Consider the following 15,138-nt stretch of genomic DNA (forward strand, 5'->3'; position numbering starts at 1 on the left):
CAGCTCAGGTGAGGGATGGCAAAAGAGGGCTCAGGTGAGGGGGAAGGAGAGAAAGGGAAGTTAGGGCAGCCGGTGTCTCAGGTGAGGGGGAAGGGGCTGCTCAGGTGAGGGGGGAGCGGGGTGTGGGTGGGAGGGAGAGAGGCGGCGGCTCAGGCGGGGGAAGGAGGGGTTAGCCTCCGCCCGACCTTCCCCTGCCGGCCTCTCCCGGGCCTGGCTCCTCCCCGTCGGCCGCGCTGCGGGTCGGGGTTGGGCGGGCTGGGGGAAAGGGCGGGCCGAGGAGCCGGCTGGCTGGCTGGTTCCACAAGTTTTGACAGTCGAAGGGGGCCGAGCGAAGGGGAGGAAGGGAGCGCCGCAGCCGGCCGGCCTCGGTGAGGGGCAAGACGAGGGCGCCGGCGGGAAAGAAGGGAGGGACGCTGAGAAGGCGCTCGGCCGCCACACGAGCAGCAGCGCCGCCGTCCTGAGGGCGAGGAAGGCAGGGAGAAAGTTCCTCCCGACGCTTCCCGGTTTCATCGCTTCGCTTTTCCCCCTTGTCTTTCCTGCTTCCTCCTCCTCCTGCCCCCGCCATGTCCCGGGATCCAGAAGAAGTGAACAAACTGACCGAAAACACCTATAAAGTAAGGCGGGGGGGGGGGGGGGGAGGGATCGGGGACATGCCTGCAGAGGGAGGAAATTGGGATTGTTTGCAGGAAATTGGGATTGCTTCTGCATTTGCAAGAGTTGTCGCTCGCCTTTCCCAGGGCACCCCCAGGGGAGCTGATAGGTTAAAAAAATCAGTATTTAAACGTTAGCATTATTAGCAATTTTATGTCTTGGAAAGCTCAGCCGAAATGCGGAATGAAATATCCTAGACATGTCCTGGTTACTAGGTTCTCATTTTTTTTTTTTATTCGGATCAAAGGACTTTGGATGGCTTTTTGAAATCCGGAGTGGCTTCTGTTTGCTGAGGGGTGGGGAGGGAGGGAGGCAGAGAAGAGCTTTGGATGGGGAGGTTCAGGAAATAGCTGGGGGGGGGTTTTTGGGGGGGGGGATTTATCCAAACACCACCCCTTCCCCTTTTGGGGTTGGTTGGTTGTTAGTTTAAATTCAGGTAATGTTTAAGTTAAGGTTGGTTGTTAGTTTAAATTAAAGTAATGGGTTAAAATATTGGGTTATGCCGATTATATTTTGTGCCACGCGCATACTTTTTTGTTCAGACCAAAGTACCCCACTTTTTTGTTGTTGTCATTGGGTGGTGTTTTGGGTTTTTGGGTTTTTTTTACTGTTTTTTGGTTCTAATAATATGGAAAGTTGTTTCCGACCCCCACCCCCCATAATTTAAGATATGGTTAAGTTTCTGTTCAATAGTTATCTATGTGAATGGTTATCTACTTATCTGATTGATTCGGGTGGGTAGCCATGACTGAAGCAGTAAAACAAACAAAGTCTGCGTCCAGTGGCACCTTGAAGACCAACAAAGTTTAATTCTGGGTATAAGCTTTTGTGTGCATGCACATTTTTTCGTTCACATTGAATGCAAGCTGTGTGGGTCTCCCTCACCTCAACCCTTTTTTAAATATGTTAGCACAGTGTTTGGTCATAATAAAGGGGATATAACATGGCTTCCGGGGGTTCTGTTTCTTAACCCCTGCAGCCTAACGTGGCTACCTACAGACTCTGGAGTGCAATTAGGTTTCCATTGGTTCATATTTTTGGATTGGCGCCCTTTGATGAACGGAATAATTGGCACCTTCTGGAACAGGCACTGTGGCTGAATGAAGTAGGAAGTAGGTGGTAGGGTCCTGTGGTAGTGGGGTGGACTGTTCCACTTCAGGCGATGGGCTTTGGAGTCCGTTCTCTTGCTTTGCACTATAGATAGTTGATTTGTGGAACTCACTGCCTCAAGATGTGGTGGTTTAGTGTAAGATTTTTAAAAAGTGTTGGGCACATTTATTAGAGGAAGCAGAATTTTGCGTGTGAGCTTTCCTGACCAGCTGCTGTTGGAAGCAGGAGGGTGGACTAGATTAGCCACTAGCCTGATCCTACTCTGAAAAGTAAAGTCTAAAGTTGGTGTTTTTTTTAAAAAAAAATAGTAAAAGAGGTGATCCCCCTGTGGTCCAAAGAAGTGCATTCTACCCACCTGGGGACTTTGGCACTTCATTCTCCTGTGTGCGTACAGGAAGTTCCATGGCATAGAAACTGTGCGTGAGCATGTGTTGAGTCCGTAGTTAAAAAAATTTTTATTTATTTATTTAGGATTTATATCCCGCCCTTCCCACGAAGTGGCTCAGGGCGGCTTACAACAAAGAGTCAAACATAAAATTAGACTAACATTTAAATATATAAGCATTCAAAACATTTAAAACCTTAGAAACATTAAATATCACAGCAAAATATATAACAGGAGTCTGGTAAAGCTGCGTTTAGTTTCTCATCAGTTAGGTGTGGGCTAGCCGGAAGAGAGTTGTCTTACAGGCCCTGCGGAACTGAACAAGGTCCCGCAGGGCCCTCACCTCCTCCGGCAGCTGATTCCACCATATAGGGGCCATAACAGAGAAGGCCCTATCCCTGGTGGATTTTAGGCGGGCTTCTTTTGGCCCGGGGATAACGAGAAGGTTTTGGGTTCCCGATCTCAGTACTCTCTGAGGAACATGTGGGGAGAGACGGTCCCTCAGGTAGGCAGGTCCCGGGCCATATAGGGCTTTAAAAGTAATGACCAAAATGACCAAAATTTTAAAGGTAATGACCAAAAAATAAAGTCTACATTATTGTTCAAGGGAAAGGAGGGTTCAGTATGCATTTCCTACTGATTCTGAGGTGATGGTTACAAACTCTCCATTCCCTATGACCCCCCCTCCCCCTTTCACCAGTTCGATCATGCCGTTTCAGGGCTGAAGCAAACATCACACACACACTCACAAAGCACAAATATGCTTGCCACATGAGTCAGTATGTAGACTCTGCCTGCGAGAAATTGTTTGCACTGGCGGGCCTGTGACTGCCATGCTGACTGCACACAAATGGGGTGGGTTTGTGTATGGAAATGTGCTTGCACATCATGAACCCAGTGGTGCATTTCCAAGAGGGTGCAGACAGCTTGATCAGTGGTTGCCAAAGCTGTGTTTCCTGCTGCACAGAAACCCCATGATGAAGTTGATTACAGAGTGGACTTCATATGCACAATTATTAGGCAAGGGTTCTGTGATAATCGCTGTGTGGAGAGCGAGTGAGCGAGGGATGGCATTTATGCCCAATGAAAGTGGAAGGAAAGGACATGGCTTAGCGATCCCTTCGTGTAAATTAGATACCTTTAAAATGTGGTGTAGTGATTAGAAGTGACCATGTTCAAATCCCTACTCTGTCATGGAAGCTCGCTGCGTGACCTCGGGGCCAGTCACACACCTCAACCCATCCTACCTCACAGGGTTGCTATGAGGATAAAATGGAGGAGACAAGACGAAAGCAAGTCGCTCTGGAACCCCTCTGGGAAGAAAAGTGGGATATAAATGAACCTACGTTCCATTCATATTTCTGGGACTGGGTTAGAATTCTAATCCATATTACATATTGCAAATATCAAACTAGGTGCCGATTGCTGTTCTGAATTAATTAAGGAAGAACGCACAGGATTATTGTGTTCAAGTGTCTGAAAAAGTCTCTCCCCTCTTGCTTCACTTATTCAGTGTACAGGTCAAAAGCTGAAGTGCTGTCTGTGTCTGACAATCCTTCAGAAGAGAATGTGATATTTGAGACCTGGATTTTAGCATAGATTGATGTATTCCAGTTGAGAGTTTCCTTCAGTGTAAGAGAGTTTCATGATGGGAAAGGGTAACTGTGGGAACATAAATCCTACTGTATTCATTGGGGCTTCCTCGCATGCCCTTAGAATTGTAACCAGTATCTCCCACAGATATCCCTCCCACCAATGGGCTAAGCTACAAGACAATTGAATCAGCTAGTAGGTATCTTCCCATTTTGGAGGTATGCTTTTTAACGGAGGAGATTCCAGAGTGCAGAATGGGTAGAGCGATTTGGATACTGTGGAGATATTGTATCTGCCAGTTCAAGAATCGTGGCATAACCTTTTAATGTGAGGCTCCTGTCTGGGGGCATAAAGGGTACAGTTCTGCAGGGGTAAGAGTTCTGTTACCTAGTTCACCTCCATCAATAATTCCTGGACAGAGAAAGATTGCTTCGTAGACAACCTGTGTCTGAGATTTGAAGCTGCAGGGCAGACTGAATATCCCACAGATGGGAAAAGTCTGTACGCAGGCAGCTTCCAAAGCAGTTAGAATGCTTGAACACGCATGAAGCCACTTTATATTGAATCAGATCATTGGTCCGTCAAGGTCAGTCTGATTGTCTACTCTGACCAGCAGTGGCTGTCCATGGTTTCAGGCAGAGGTCTTTCGTACCGCCTGCCACCTGATCCTTTTAGCTTAGAGATGCCAGGGATTGATCATCATCTAATTCAAGGGTGTCAAACTCATTTGTTATGAAGGCCGGATCTGACATAAATCAGAATGTATTGTACCCGGGCCATGTTGGGCTGGGCCATGTGTGTACCTATTTAAGATTAGGTAGCAGAGATATAAACTTCTTAAAGGACACAAACAGGACGAAAGGTTTTTTTAAAAAAAAAAACTTAACACATGCTTAAAACATTAGCACTCGTCGGTCGTAAAGGTGCTTTCTTTGTATTTCTCCCACGGGATCTAGGGAACTGGGCAAAGGACGCGCTGGCACTTTCCCTCCCTCCCCAGGAGACCAGGAGGGGGAGGAGCCTCAACCAATGGAGAAAATCGAGGTTTTGCTCTGTAGCTCCTGTGCGATTGAGCAAGCCTTGCAAAGCAAGTTGAGAAGGAAGCAAGAGAGTGGTAGAAGGAAGCGGACAAGAGTCAGTTGCTTGGGGGCCTGATAGCAGGACTGTCTTAACGCATGGGCCTCATGGGCACTTGCCCGTGGGCTCCATGAGCATAAGGGCCCCATAGTAATCTGGGTATGATGCAGTACCAATAACCAGGTATTGATGGTTTGTGAATGTATGAATGGATAAGCTTGTTATTTGTGCAAGTTGAGAAAATGTTGACTATCGTCTTGTAGACCTATACAAAGATCCTTTATATAGGTCGGCCATTTATCAACCATTTGCATTTTTATTCCTGTGAGTAGTTGTCGTAGGGGCCCGGTACACTGCTTTGCCCGGGGCCCATAATTCTGTTAAGATGGCCCTGCCTGATAGGAGACCTCCGGGGCCTCATTCGGCCCTTGGGCTGCATGTTTGACACCCCTGATCTAAATATTGCATAGTTATATAGAATTTCTGCATTTAAAAAAACAAACCTGTTTCCCCATTGTTGTGTTAGAGGAGGATCCAGGAATAAGGAAGGTAACCCTAGAGGAGGAGGAGGAGGGTCTGATTTCACGGCAGAACAACCTTTTATATTACAAGCACAACTATTGTTATGTATAGTTTAGACAGTTGTCAGGCAACACCATATACTATGACAATTAATGATTAGGTCTATTTATAGTACCCATTAGCCACGGCAAGATAACATGCATAACTATAGGCAATAAAAGCATCTAGGACTGTTTTGAAATAGAACTCTGTAAGTTCTGTTCTCTCTTGGGACATCACAAGAGCACGTGACGTGCAGTCAGTTACATAAGGGGCCAATCGGTTACGTGAAAGTTAAAATGACTTTGTCGGCCAATGCCAAAACAAGAATGGCCACTTTGCGGATCACACCCTTCTTATCTTTAGCTAATACCCAATTTTCTGTTGCACAGCTATGCTGTCTGCGGCAAAAGGAAAGACTTAACCCTAAGTTGAGGAAAGGGACTTTAATTCACCCCTGAACAGAAGATGTACGGCTGTTACTGAAGAAGATATTGGAAGAAGATATTGGATTTATATCCCGCCCTCCACTCCGAAGAGTCTCAGAGCGGCGCACAATCTCCTTTACCTTCCTCCCCCACAACAGACACCCTGTGAGGTGGGTGGGGCTGGAGAGGGCTCTCACAGCAGTTGCCCTTTCAAGGACAGAGTCTCAGAGCGGCTCACAATCTCCTTTCCCTTCCTCCCCCACAACAGACACCCTGTGAGGTGAGTGGGGCTGGAGAGGGCTCTCACAGCAGCTGCCCTTTCAAGGACAACCTCTGCCAGAGCTATGGCTGACCCAAGGCCATTCCAGCAGGTGCAAGTGGAGGAGTGGGGAATCAAACCCGGTTCTCCCAGATAAGAGTCCGCACACTTAACCACTACACCAAACTGGCTCTCCAACTGAGATGTATTGACGTTGCATCCAGTTTTCAAGCACTTTTGGTCTGTTTTCTTTTCTTAAAATCACATAGTTGCCCTTTAGGCATGGGATAGCACATCTCTGCCCTCTCTCTGTAAAGAACATTGCAACAATCCTGTTTGTATGCTGCTTGAACGCCATGGAGATCTTTTGTACCTTGAGAAATCTGTTTTGTAAACAGCCTTCTGTGTGATTGGGTGGGTGTGTATTGCACAGTGTATGTTTGTAAAATACTGTGTCGACTTCAGTTTTCTGATTCTGGCCAGGTTTAGTACACACTAGAAGTATTTTTAATGATAGTTGTAGGGTTTTTCCCTGTGTTTTGAATTTAGGTTGTTGCATTTATTTTTTGCCTTGGAGAAAAAAATCATGTCCTTCCCCATGACAAATCCCCTTAATTATGCTGAGGTGTATCTGAATTGCTAATCTGATGTGGTATGTGTGCTTTTGTGAATGTATGGTCCCATTAAAACAGGGCAGGATAATCTACTAATAAGTATGCTTCCTTTGCTAAGAATAGAATCATAAAATCATAGAGCTGGAAGGGGCCATACAGGCTATCTAGGCCAACCCCCTGCTCTATGCAGGATCAGCCTAGATCATCCTTGGCCAGTGTTTGTCCAGCCACTGCATAAAGATTGCCCGGGAGGGGGAGCTCACCACCTCCCTCGGTAGCTGATTCCACTGTCGAACAACTCTTATTCTAAAAAGTTTTTCCTAATATCCAATTATCCTAATATCCACCCTTATTTTAAGCCCATTATTACAAGTCCTCCCCTCTGCTACCAACAGGAACAGCTCCCTGCCCTCCTCAGATACTTATAGAGAGCAATCATGTCTCCCCTCAACCTCCTCTTCTCCAGACTGAACATTCCCAAGTCCCTCAACCTTTCCTTGTAGGGCTGGGTCTCCAGGCCCCTGGTCATGCTCGTCGCTCTCCTCTGCACTTGCTCCATTCTGCCCACATCCTTCTTGAAGTGAGGCCTGCAGAACCGCACACCAGACTCCACGTGTGGCCTGACCGATGGAGTGTACAGCGAGACTATGACATCATGGGATCTGGAAGTTATGCCTCTGTTGATCCATCCCAAGATTGCATTTGCTTTTTCGGTCACTGCATCACACCGGCTTCTCATATTTAATTTATTAATCTCTAAGATTATATTGTAGCAGAAACAGTTGTTTTATCCGAGCTACATTTCAGTGTCGGATTATTCTTTTAGCGTTTCTTTAAAAAAAATAATAAACTTCAGCATTCTTTCAGAAGTTTTATTCAGTACCACATTAGGTTTTCTAGCATGTTCCTGGGACGTGGTAAAATAGCTGTCTTTACTAACAACTATCCTGTTAGCTTTTAGGGAGATGGAATACTATGCACAGGGTGAAGCTAACTGCTTGACTCATAGCATTACACTCTCCTTCAGCCTCATTGTGGTTTCTCCCTCACAGTTCCGAGTGAAACCTCATCACTTTTCCTGTCTGGTGTGTACTGCTGTGACCTAGAATGGGAAGATGGAGAGAGGAAGAACGTGGAAGGTTTCTGATTGTGGCCCCAGAAGGGGATAGAAAGGAATTGATGTCCTCCTGTAACCCCCTACCATACCCCCACTCTATCAATCACAAAAGTGTTGTCAACCTACTAATCATATTTCCACAGACTTTCACCATGTCCTCCTAGAGCACAGGGACCCATTTTCTAGATCCCCATCCATAAGAGCATCAGAAGAACCCTGCTGGATCAGACCAGTGGTCCATCTTGTCTAGCATCCCGTCTCATACAGTGGCCAGACAGTTTCTCTGGAAGGCCAGCAACAGAGCATAGAGTCCAAGGCCTTACTGTGATGTTTCCTCTTGGCTCTGGGATTCATTGGATGCCCTTGAGCTCTCATATTTTGGGAGAGGGGAAAAAAATTATCTTTGTCAACTCTCTCCACTCCAAGCATAATTTTAGAAACCTTTATCATATCCCCTCCCTCTTAGCCATCTCTTTTCTCAATGGCAAAGTCCCAGACTCTTCAGTCTTTCCTCATAGGGAAGGTGCTCCAACTCCTGAATCATCTTGGTTGCCCTCCAGTGTTTTTTTCAGCTTTGTGATGTCCTCTTTGAGATGCAGTGACTAGGGGAGTTTTTACATTCAGTTTGATCCAGAGTTTTAGAGTCTTCAAATCGTCTGCCGCTGTTCCGCTTTAATTATTTCCCTTTTACATTTAAGCGTTTCAGTTTGGGGGGGAGGGGGTGTCTCTGATCAGAAGGCAGCCGGAACACCAGTGCTTAGTTAAATGTATATGATTGCTTGGAAATCGTGTCAACACTGCAAAAACAATACAAATTTTAATTACTAGATGAGGCAAGCAATGATATGTAAAAATTTCAAGTGCTGTCAGTTCTCGTGCAAATTACTGCACCTTGTGGTGGCTTTTGGAGGAGTCTTTTAAAACACAAGTTTGAAATGCCTGTAGAGAAAAGACCAGATCAAGACTAGTGTGGAGAAAAACGTTGCAGCAGCAGCTCTGAAACTCATCTCACCGAAACAAATGTAGATGCTTCGGGCAGCAACGATGCAAAACAGTTGTGAGAATGTTAGGTAATGTAAAAGGTGAGTTTCCAATGCAGTGATAGAGAATCACAAACTGTCAGTGTAAAAACACCCTAGAACTGTACACAGTATTCCAAATGAGGCCACACCATAGATCTATATGGGGCATTACAATACTGGCAGTTTTATTCTCAGTCCCTTTCCTAATTATCCCTAACTAGAGTTTGCATCTTTCACCACTGCAGCAAACTGGGCTGACACTCTGACTGATTCCACACTAGACCAGGCTTCCGTTTCTCTCCAGAGCAAGCTGGCGATTTTGCACGAGTTGCTCCGCTCTGCCATTTTGTGCGGGGGAAACCCAGGATTTGCTGCGCCACAGCGTTAACCTGTTTTTTTCAGATCTAGTGTGGAATCAGCCTCTCATTGAGCTATCCACTACAACCCCAATATCTTTCCCCCCTCTCTGTCTCAGCAACTTCGGACCTCCGTTAGCCTATGCTGGAAGCTGGGCTCTTCTGTTCCACGTCAGATGGACAGCATGAGGATACCATCGCATAAACCGATGAATGCCATGGGCAAACTTTGCCATCACTTTTATTGCTTGCTTTGAATAGAACGTTGGCATTCCAAGGGTATGTTTGTGAACTATAGGCATGGTGGTCCTAAGCACACAGAAGCAAGCCTTATCTCATCATTATGGCGATGTGAATCTTGTGCAGTGCTTGCCTCGATCTGCCTCCTGCCTGCAAAGGGGGTTCACCCTTTGAAGCAGGTGCTCACAAAAACATGGCTGCGAATTCTCTCACTACAGCTCCGTGTGAGTGTGACAGGCCTTCTCTGGGACTGATTACATCTCTGAAGCCATAGAAACTGTAAATGAAAATCTATCACTGATTTTACATTTCGTTTAATAAAAGAAGAAAATGAAGATATTGGATTTATATCCTGCCCTCCACTCCAAAGAGTCTCAGAGCGGCTCACAATTGCCTTTACCTTCCTCCCCCACAACAGACACCTTGTGAGGTAGGTGGGGCTGGAGAGAGCTCTCCCAAAAGCTGCCCTTTCAAGGACAGCTCTGCGAGGGCTGTGACGGACCCGAGGCCATTCCAGCAGCTGCAAGTGGAGGAGTGGGGAATCAAACCCGGTTCTCCCAGATAAGAGAGCTCTGGCTGACCCAAGGCCATTCCAGCAGCTGCAAGTGGAGGAGTGGGGAATCAAACCCGGCTCTCCCAGATAAGAGAGCTATGACTGACCCAAGGCCATTCCAGCAGCTGCAAGTGGAGGAGTGGGGAATCCAACCCGGTTCTCTCAGATAAGAGCTACAGCTGACCCAAGGCCATTCCAGCAGCTGCAAGTGGAGGAGTGGGGAATCAAACCCGGTTCTCCCAGATAAGAGTCTGAGCACTTCACCACTACACCAAACTGGCTCTCTATTAGAGCTACGGCTGACCCAAGGCCATTCCAGCAGCTGCAAGTGGAGGAGTGGGGAATCAAACCCGGTTCTCCCAGATAAGAGTCTGCACACTTAACCACTACACCAAACTGGCTCTCCAGTTGAAGTTTCTGTAGGCTGCCGCCCCTTCCCATTCCCATTCCTATTAACTCTCAAAAAAAAGAAAGCTAGGAAAGAAAGAAGGGCAGGGGGGAGACCAAGCAAGCTTTTTGGCTGTAGGCTGCCTAGGATTTGTGTGTGAGAGATGCCGTCAAGTTATGGTGACACCCAACTTATGGTGACCCTCCCCCCCCACCCCCGGGTTTTCATGGCCAAGACGAGGATTGCCATTGCTGCCTCTGTGTGCCAACCCTGGGCTTCCTCGGTGGCCTCGCATCGAAACGCTAACAAGAGCTGACCCTGCTTAGCTTCTGAGATCTAATGAAATTAGTCTAGTCTGGGCCATTCTAGTCAGGGTGCTGCTTTGAAGATCCAACAAGACAGGCTTCCACAGGAACTAAGAGAGCAGTTCTTGCCAGGTCTATTCAGCATCCTGCTTGAGTCTGTTCAAAGGGGCTTACTCCCAGGAGAGTGTTCTTAGGACGGTAGTGAAATTCTCACATGAGAGAGCCAGTTTGGTGTAGTGGTTCAGTGCGCGGACTCTTATCTGGGAGAACCGGGTTTGATTCTCCACTCCTCCACTTGCACCTGCTGGCATGGCCTTGGGTCAGCCATAACTCTGGCAGAGGTTGTCCTTGAAAGGGCAGCTGCTGGGAGAGCTCTCTCCAGCCCCACCCACCTCACAGGGTGTCTGTTGTGGGGGAGGAAGGGAAAGGAGATTGTGAGCCGCTCTGAGACTCTGTCCTTAAAAGGGCAGCTGCTGTGAGAGCCCTCTCCAGCCCCACCCACCTCACAGGGTGTCTGTTGTGGGGGAGGAAGGGAAAGGAGATTGTAGGCCGCTCTGAGACTCTGTCCTTGAAAGGGCAGCTGCTGTGAGAGCCCTCTCCAGCCCCACCCACCTCACAGGGTGTCTGTTGTGGGGGAGGAAGGGAAAGGAGATTGTAGGCCGCTCTGAGACTCTGTCCTTGAAAGCGCAGCTGCTGTGAGAGCCCTCTCCAGCCCCACCCACCTCACAGGGTGTCTGTTGTGGGGGAGGAAGGGAAAGGAGATTGTAGGCCGCTCTGAGACTCTGTCCTTGAAAGCGCAGCTGCTGTGAGAGCCCTCTCCAGCCCCACCCACCTCACAGGGTGTCTGTTGTGGGGGAGGAAGGGAAAGGAGATTGTAGGCCGCTCTGAGCCTCTGTCCTTGAAGGGGCAGCTGCTGTGAGAGCCCTCTCAGCCCCACCCACCTCACAGGGTGTCTGTTGTGGGGGAGGAAGGGAAAGGAGATTGTAGGCCGCTCTGAGCCTCTGTCCTTGAAAGGGCAGCTGCTGTGAGAGCCCTCTCCAGCCCCACCCACCTCACAGGGTGTCTGTTGTGGGGGAGGAAGGGAAAGGAGATTGTAGGCCGCTCTGAGACTCTGTCCTTGAAAGGGCAGCTGCTGTGAGAGCCCTCTCCAGCCCCACCCACCTCACAGGGTGTCTGTTGTGGGGGAGGAAGGTAAAGGAGATTGTGAGCCGCTCTGAGACTCTGTCCTTGAAAGGGCAGCTGCTGTGAGAGCCCTCTCCAGCCCCACCCACCTCACAGGGTGTCTGTTGTGGGGGAGGAAGGGAAAGGAGATTGTAGGCCGCTCTGAGACTCTGTCCTTGAAAGGGCAGCTGCTGTGAGAGCCCTCTCCAGCCCCACCCACCTCACAGGGTGTCTGTTGTGGGGGAGGAAGGGAAAGGAGATTGTAGGCCGCTCTGAGACTCTGTCCTTGAAAGCGCAGCTGCTGTGAGAGCCCTCTCCAGCCCCACCCACCTCACAGGGTGTCTGTTGTGGGGGAGGAAGGGAAAGGAGATTGTAGGCCGCTCTGAGCCTCTGTCCTTGAAGGGGCAGCTGCTGTGAGAGCCCTCTCAGCCCCACCCACCTCACAGGGTGTCTGTTGTGGGGGAGGAAGGGAAAGGAGATTGTAGGCCGCTCTGAGCCTCTGTCCTTGAAAGGGCAGCTGCTGTGAGAGCCCTCTCCAGCCCCACCCACCTCACAGGGTGTCTGTGCTGGGGGAGGAAGGGAAAGGAGATTGTAGGCCGCTCTGAGACTGTCCTTGGAAGGGCAGCTTCTGTGAGAGCCCTCTCCAGCCCCACCCACCTTACAGGGTGTCTGTTGTGGGGGAGGAAGGGAAAGGAGATTGTAGGCCGCTCTGAGACTGTCCTTGGAAGGGCAGCTTCTGTGAGAGCCCTCTCCAGCCCCACCCACCTCACAGGGTGTCTGTGGTGGGGGAGGAAGGGAAAGGAGATTGTAGGCCGCTCTGAGACTGTCCTTGGAAGGGCAGCTTCTGTGAGAGCCCTCTCCAGCCCCACCCACCTCACAGGGTGTCTGTTGTGGGGGAGGAAGGGAAAGGAGATTGTAGGCCGCTCTGAGCCTCTGTCCTTGAAAGGGCAGCTGCTGTGAGAGCCCTCTCCAGCCCCACCCACCTCACAGGGTGTCTGTGGTGGGGGAGGAAGGGAAAGGAGATTGTAGGCCGCTCTGAGACTGTCCTTGGAAGGGCAGCTTCTGTGAGAGCCCTCTCAGCCCCACCCACCTCACAGGGTGTCTGTTGTGGGGGAGGAAGGGAAAGGAGATTGTGAGCCGCTCTGAGACTCTTCAGAGTGGAGGGCGGGATATAAATCCAATATCTTCTTCCTCTATGAAGCTGCCTAAATCAGACATTTGATTCATCCCTGTCAGTATTGCCCACTCAGACTGATGCGCCTCTCCAGGGTCTCAGGCTGAGGTCTTCCACATCACCTGCTACCTGATCTTCTTACCTGGAGAGGATCTTTTTACCTGGAGACCTTCTGCCTGCAGAGCATGACCGATTTCCCACTAGCCTTATGCCGCTCTCACGCTCCTCTTCTCCACAGGGCTTCCATCTGATTTCACACTATCTGTCCCGGGGCTGCAACTAGCTTCGCCTTTTTTCACGCAGCAAACAGAAACTGGTTTTTAGAGGATCTTGTTTGCTGCGCGAAAGAGGCGGAGCGAGTTGCAGCCCCGGGGCAGATAGTGTGAAATCCGTTGGAAGCCCCGTGGGGAAGAGGAGCGTGAGAGCGGCATAAGGTTAGTGGGAAATCGGTCCAGGTGTCCTGCTGCTGAGCCGTATATGTTTCCCATAGCTTCCGTACGTTCATTTATTGTGTGTTGACAGGAAACTGTTAGACTGAATTCTTTCTAAACAAGCCGTCACTCCTGCCAAACGGCAGCATTACCCAGCCAGCTAGAAGAGGCAGCTAGAAGTCACAAAGCAGTTAGGTAGGTTTCTGATGAGCAATCTGAGGCTTCTCTAGTCGCCCCTGTGTCCACCCCTCGTATGCCTCACAGGAAGGCAGAAGAAGGGGAAGACACTCACACACTTTGAGATGGATGAATCTAATCAAACAGCAGCGAGTTCAGAAAGCCATAAAGAACTTCTGAAATTGAATTATCTGAATTATCCTCAGTACGTTATGCAGAGTTTAATGGAGAGAGTAGATCAAGATGATCCAATTCGGTCCTCTGTTATTAATGACTAAAGATTCTGACACTGCAGTAAAACTTATTTTTACTGCTAGTAGTAAGAACCTCGGTTGCCAGGATGTTACCTAGAGTGAGGTGATCAAGTATAGCAGGGGTGGGCAACGGTAGCTCTCCAGATGTTTTTTTTTGCCTACAACTCCCATCAGCCCCAGCCAGCATGGCCAATGACTGGGGCTGATGGGAGTTGTAGGCAAACAACACCTGGAGAGCTACCGTTGGCCACTCCTGAAGTATAGAATTCTGTTACCATTATAAGATCACTGCAGAAGGACTAGAACATTCACCAAAGCCAGTTTGGTGTAGTGGTTAAGTGTGCGGACTCTTATCTGGGAGAACCGGGTTTGATTCCCCACTCCTCCACTTGCACCTTGGGTCAGCCATAGGTCTGGCAGAAGTTGTCCTTGAAAGAGCAGCTGCTGTGAGAGCCCTCTCCAGCCCCACCCACCTCACAGGGTGTGTGTTGTGGGGTAGGAAGGGAATGGAGATTGTAGGCCACTCTGAGACTCTGTCCTTGAAAGGGCAGCTGTTGTGGGAGCCCTCTCCAGCCCCACCCACCTCACAGAGTGTCTGTTGTGGGGGAGGAAGGGAAAGGAGATTGTAGGCCGCTCTGAGACTCTGTCCTTGAAAGGGCAGCTGCTGTGAGAGCCCTCTCCAGCCCCACCCACCTCACAGGGTGTCTGTTGTGGGGGAGGAAGGGAAAGGAGATTGTAGGCCGCTCTGAGACTCTGTCCTTGAAAGGGCAGCTGCTGTGAGAGCCCTCTCCAGCCCCACCCACCTCACAGGGTGTCTGTTGTGGGGGAGGAAGGGAATGGAGATTGTAGGCCACTCTGAGACTCTGTCCTTGAAAGGGCAGCTGCTGTGAGAGCCCTCTCCAGCCCCACCCACCTCACAGGGTGTCTGTTGTGGGGGAGGGAGGGAAAGGAGATTGTGAGCCGCTCTGAGACTCTTCGGAGTGGAGGGCGGGATATAAATCCAATATCATCTTCTTCTTCTTCTTCTTCTTCTTCAAACAGGTAGAAATAGAGTCGCTTTCTCTAGCAATGCTCCCTCTAAGCTGTGGAGCCTTGTGAGCAAAAATTCTACTTTGTGAGCTACTGGCATTAAAGTTGTGAGCGAGCCAGAGGCTAAAAAAACCAGAGATCTGGCTCACACTTACTCAGCTTAGAGGGAACGTTGATCTCTAGCCCCTGTCTTTCTACTGGAGGGGGGGAATAAATGCCAAAAAATAAAATAAAAATAATCTGTGCATACCCA

The 15,138-nt window shown here is 49.2% G+C and overlaps 1 protein-coding gene across 1 annotated transcript in view; it reads left to right on the plus strand.

The window, feature by feature from the left end:
• Nucleotides 1-312: 312 nt before the first annotated feature.
• The window catches only part of BAIAP2L1 (BAR/IMD domain containing adaptor protein 2 like 1), a 124,042-nt gene continuing 109,216 nt past the window's right edge, over nt 313-15,138 (plus strand). Inside the window, exon 1 of the mRNA XM_060260633.1 lies at nt 313-614. Within this exon, the coding sequence (XP_060116616.1) occupies nt 564-614 (51 nt within the window). The 5' untranslated portion in view covers nt 313-563. The remainder of the gene's footprint in view (nt 615-15,138) is intronic.

The sequence above is a fragment of the Heteronotia binoei genome, chromosome 20, assembly GCF_032191835.1.
Source record: "Heteronotia binoei isolate CCM8104 ecotype False Entrance Well chromosome 20, APGP_CSIRO_Hbin_v1, whole genome shotgun sequence".
NCBI lineage: Eukaryota > Metazoa > Chordata > Lepidosauria > Squamata > Gekkonidae > Heteronotia > Heteronotia binoei.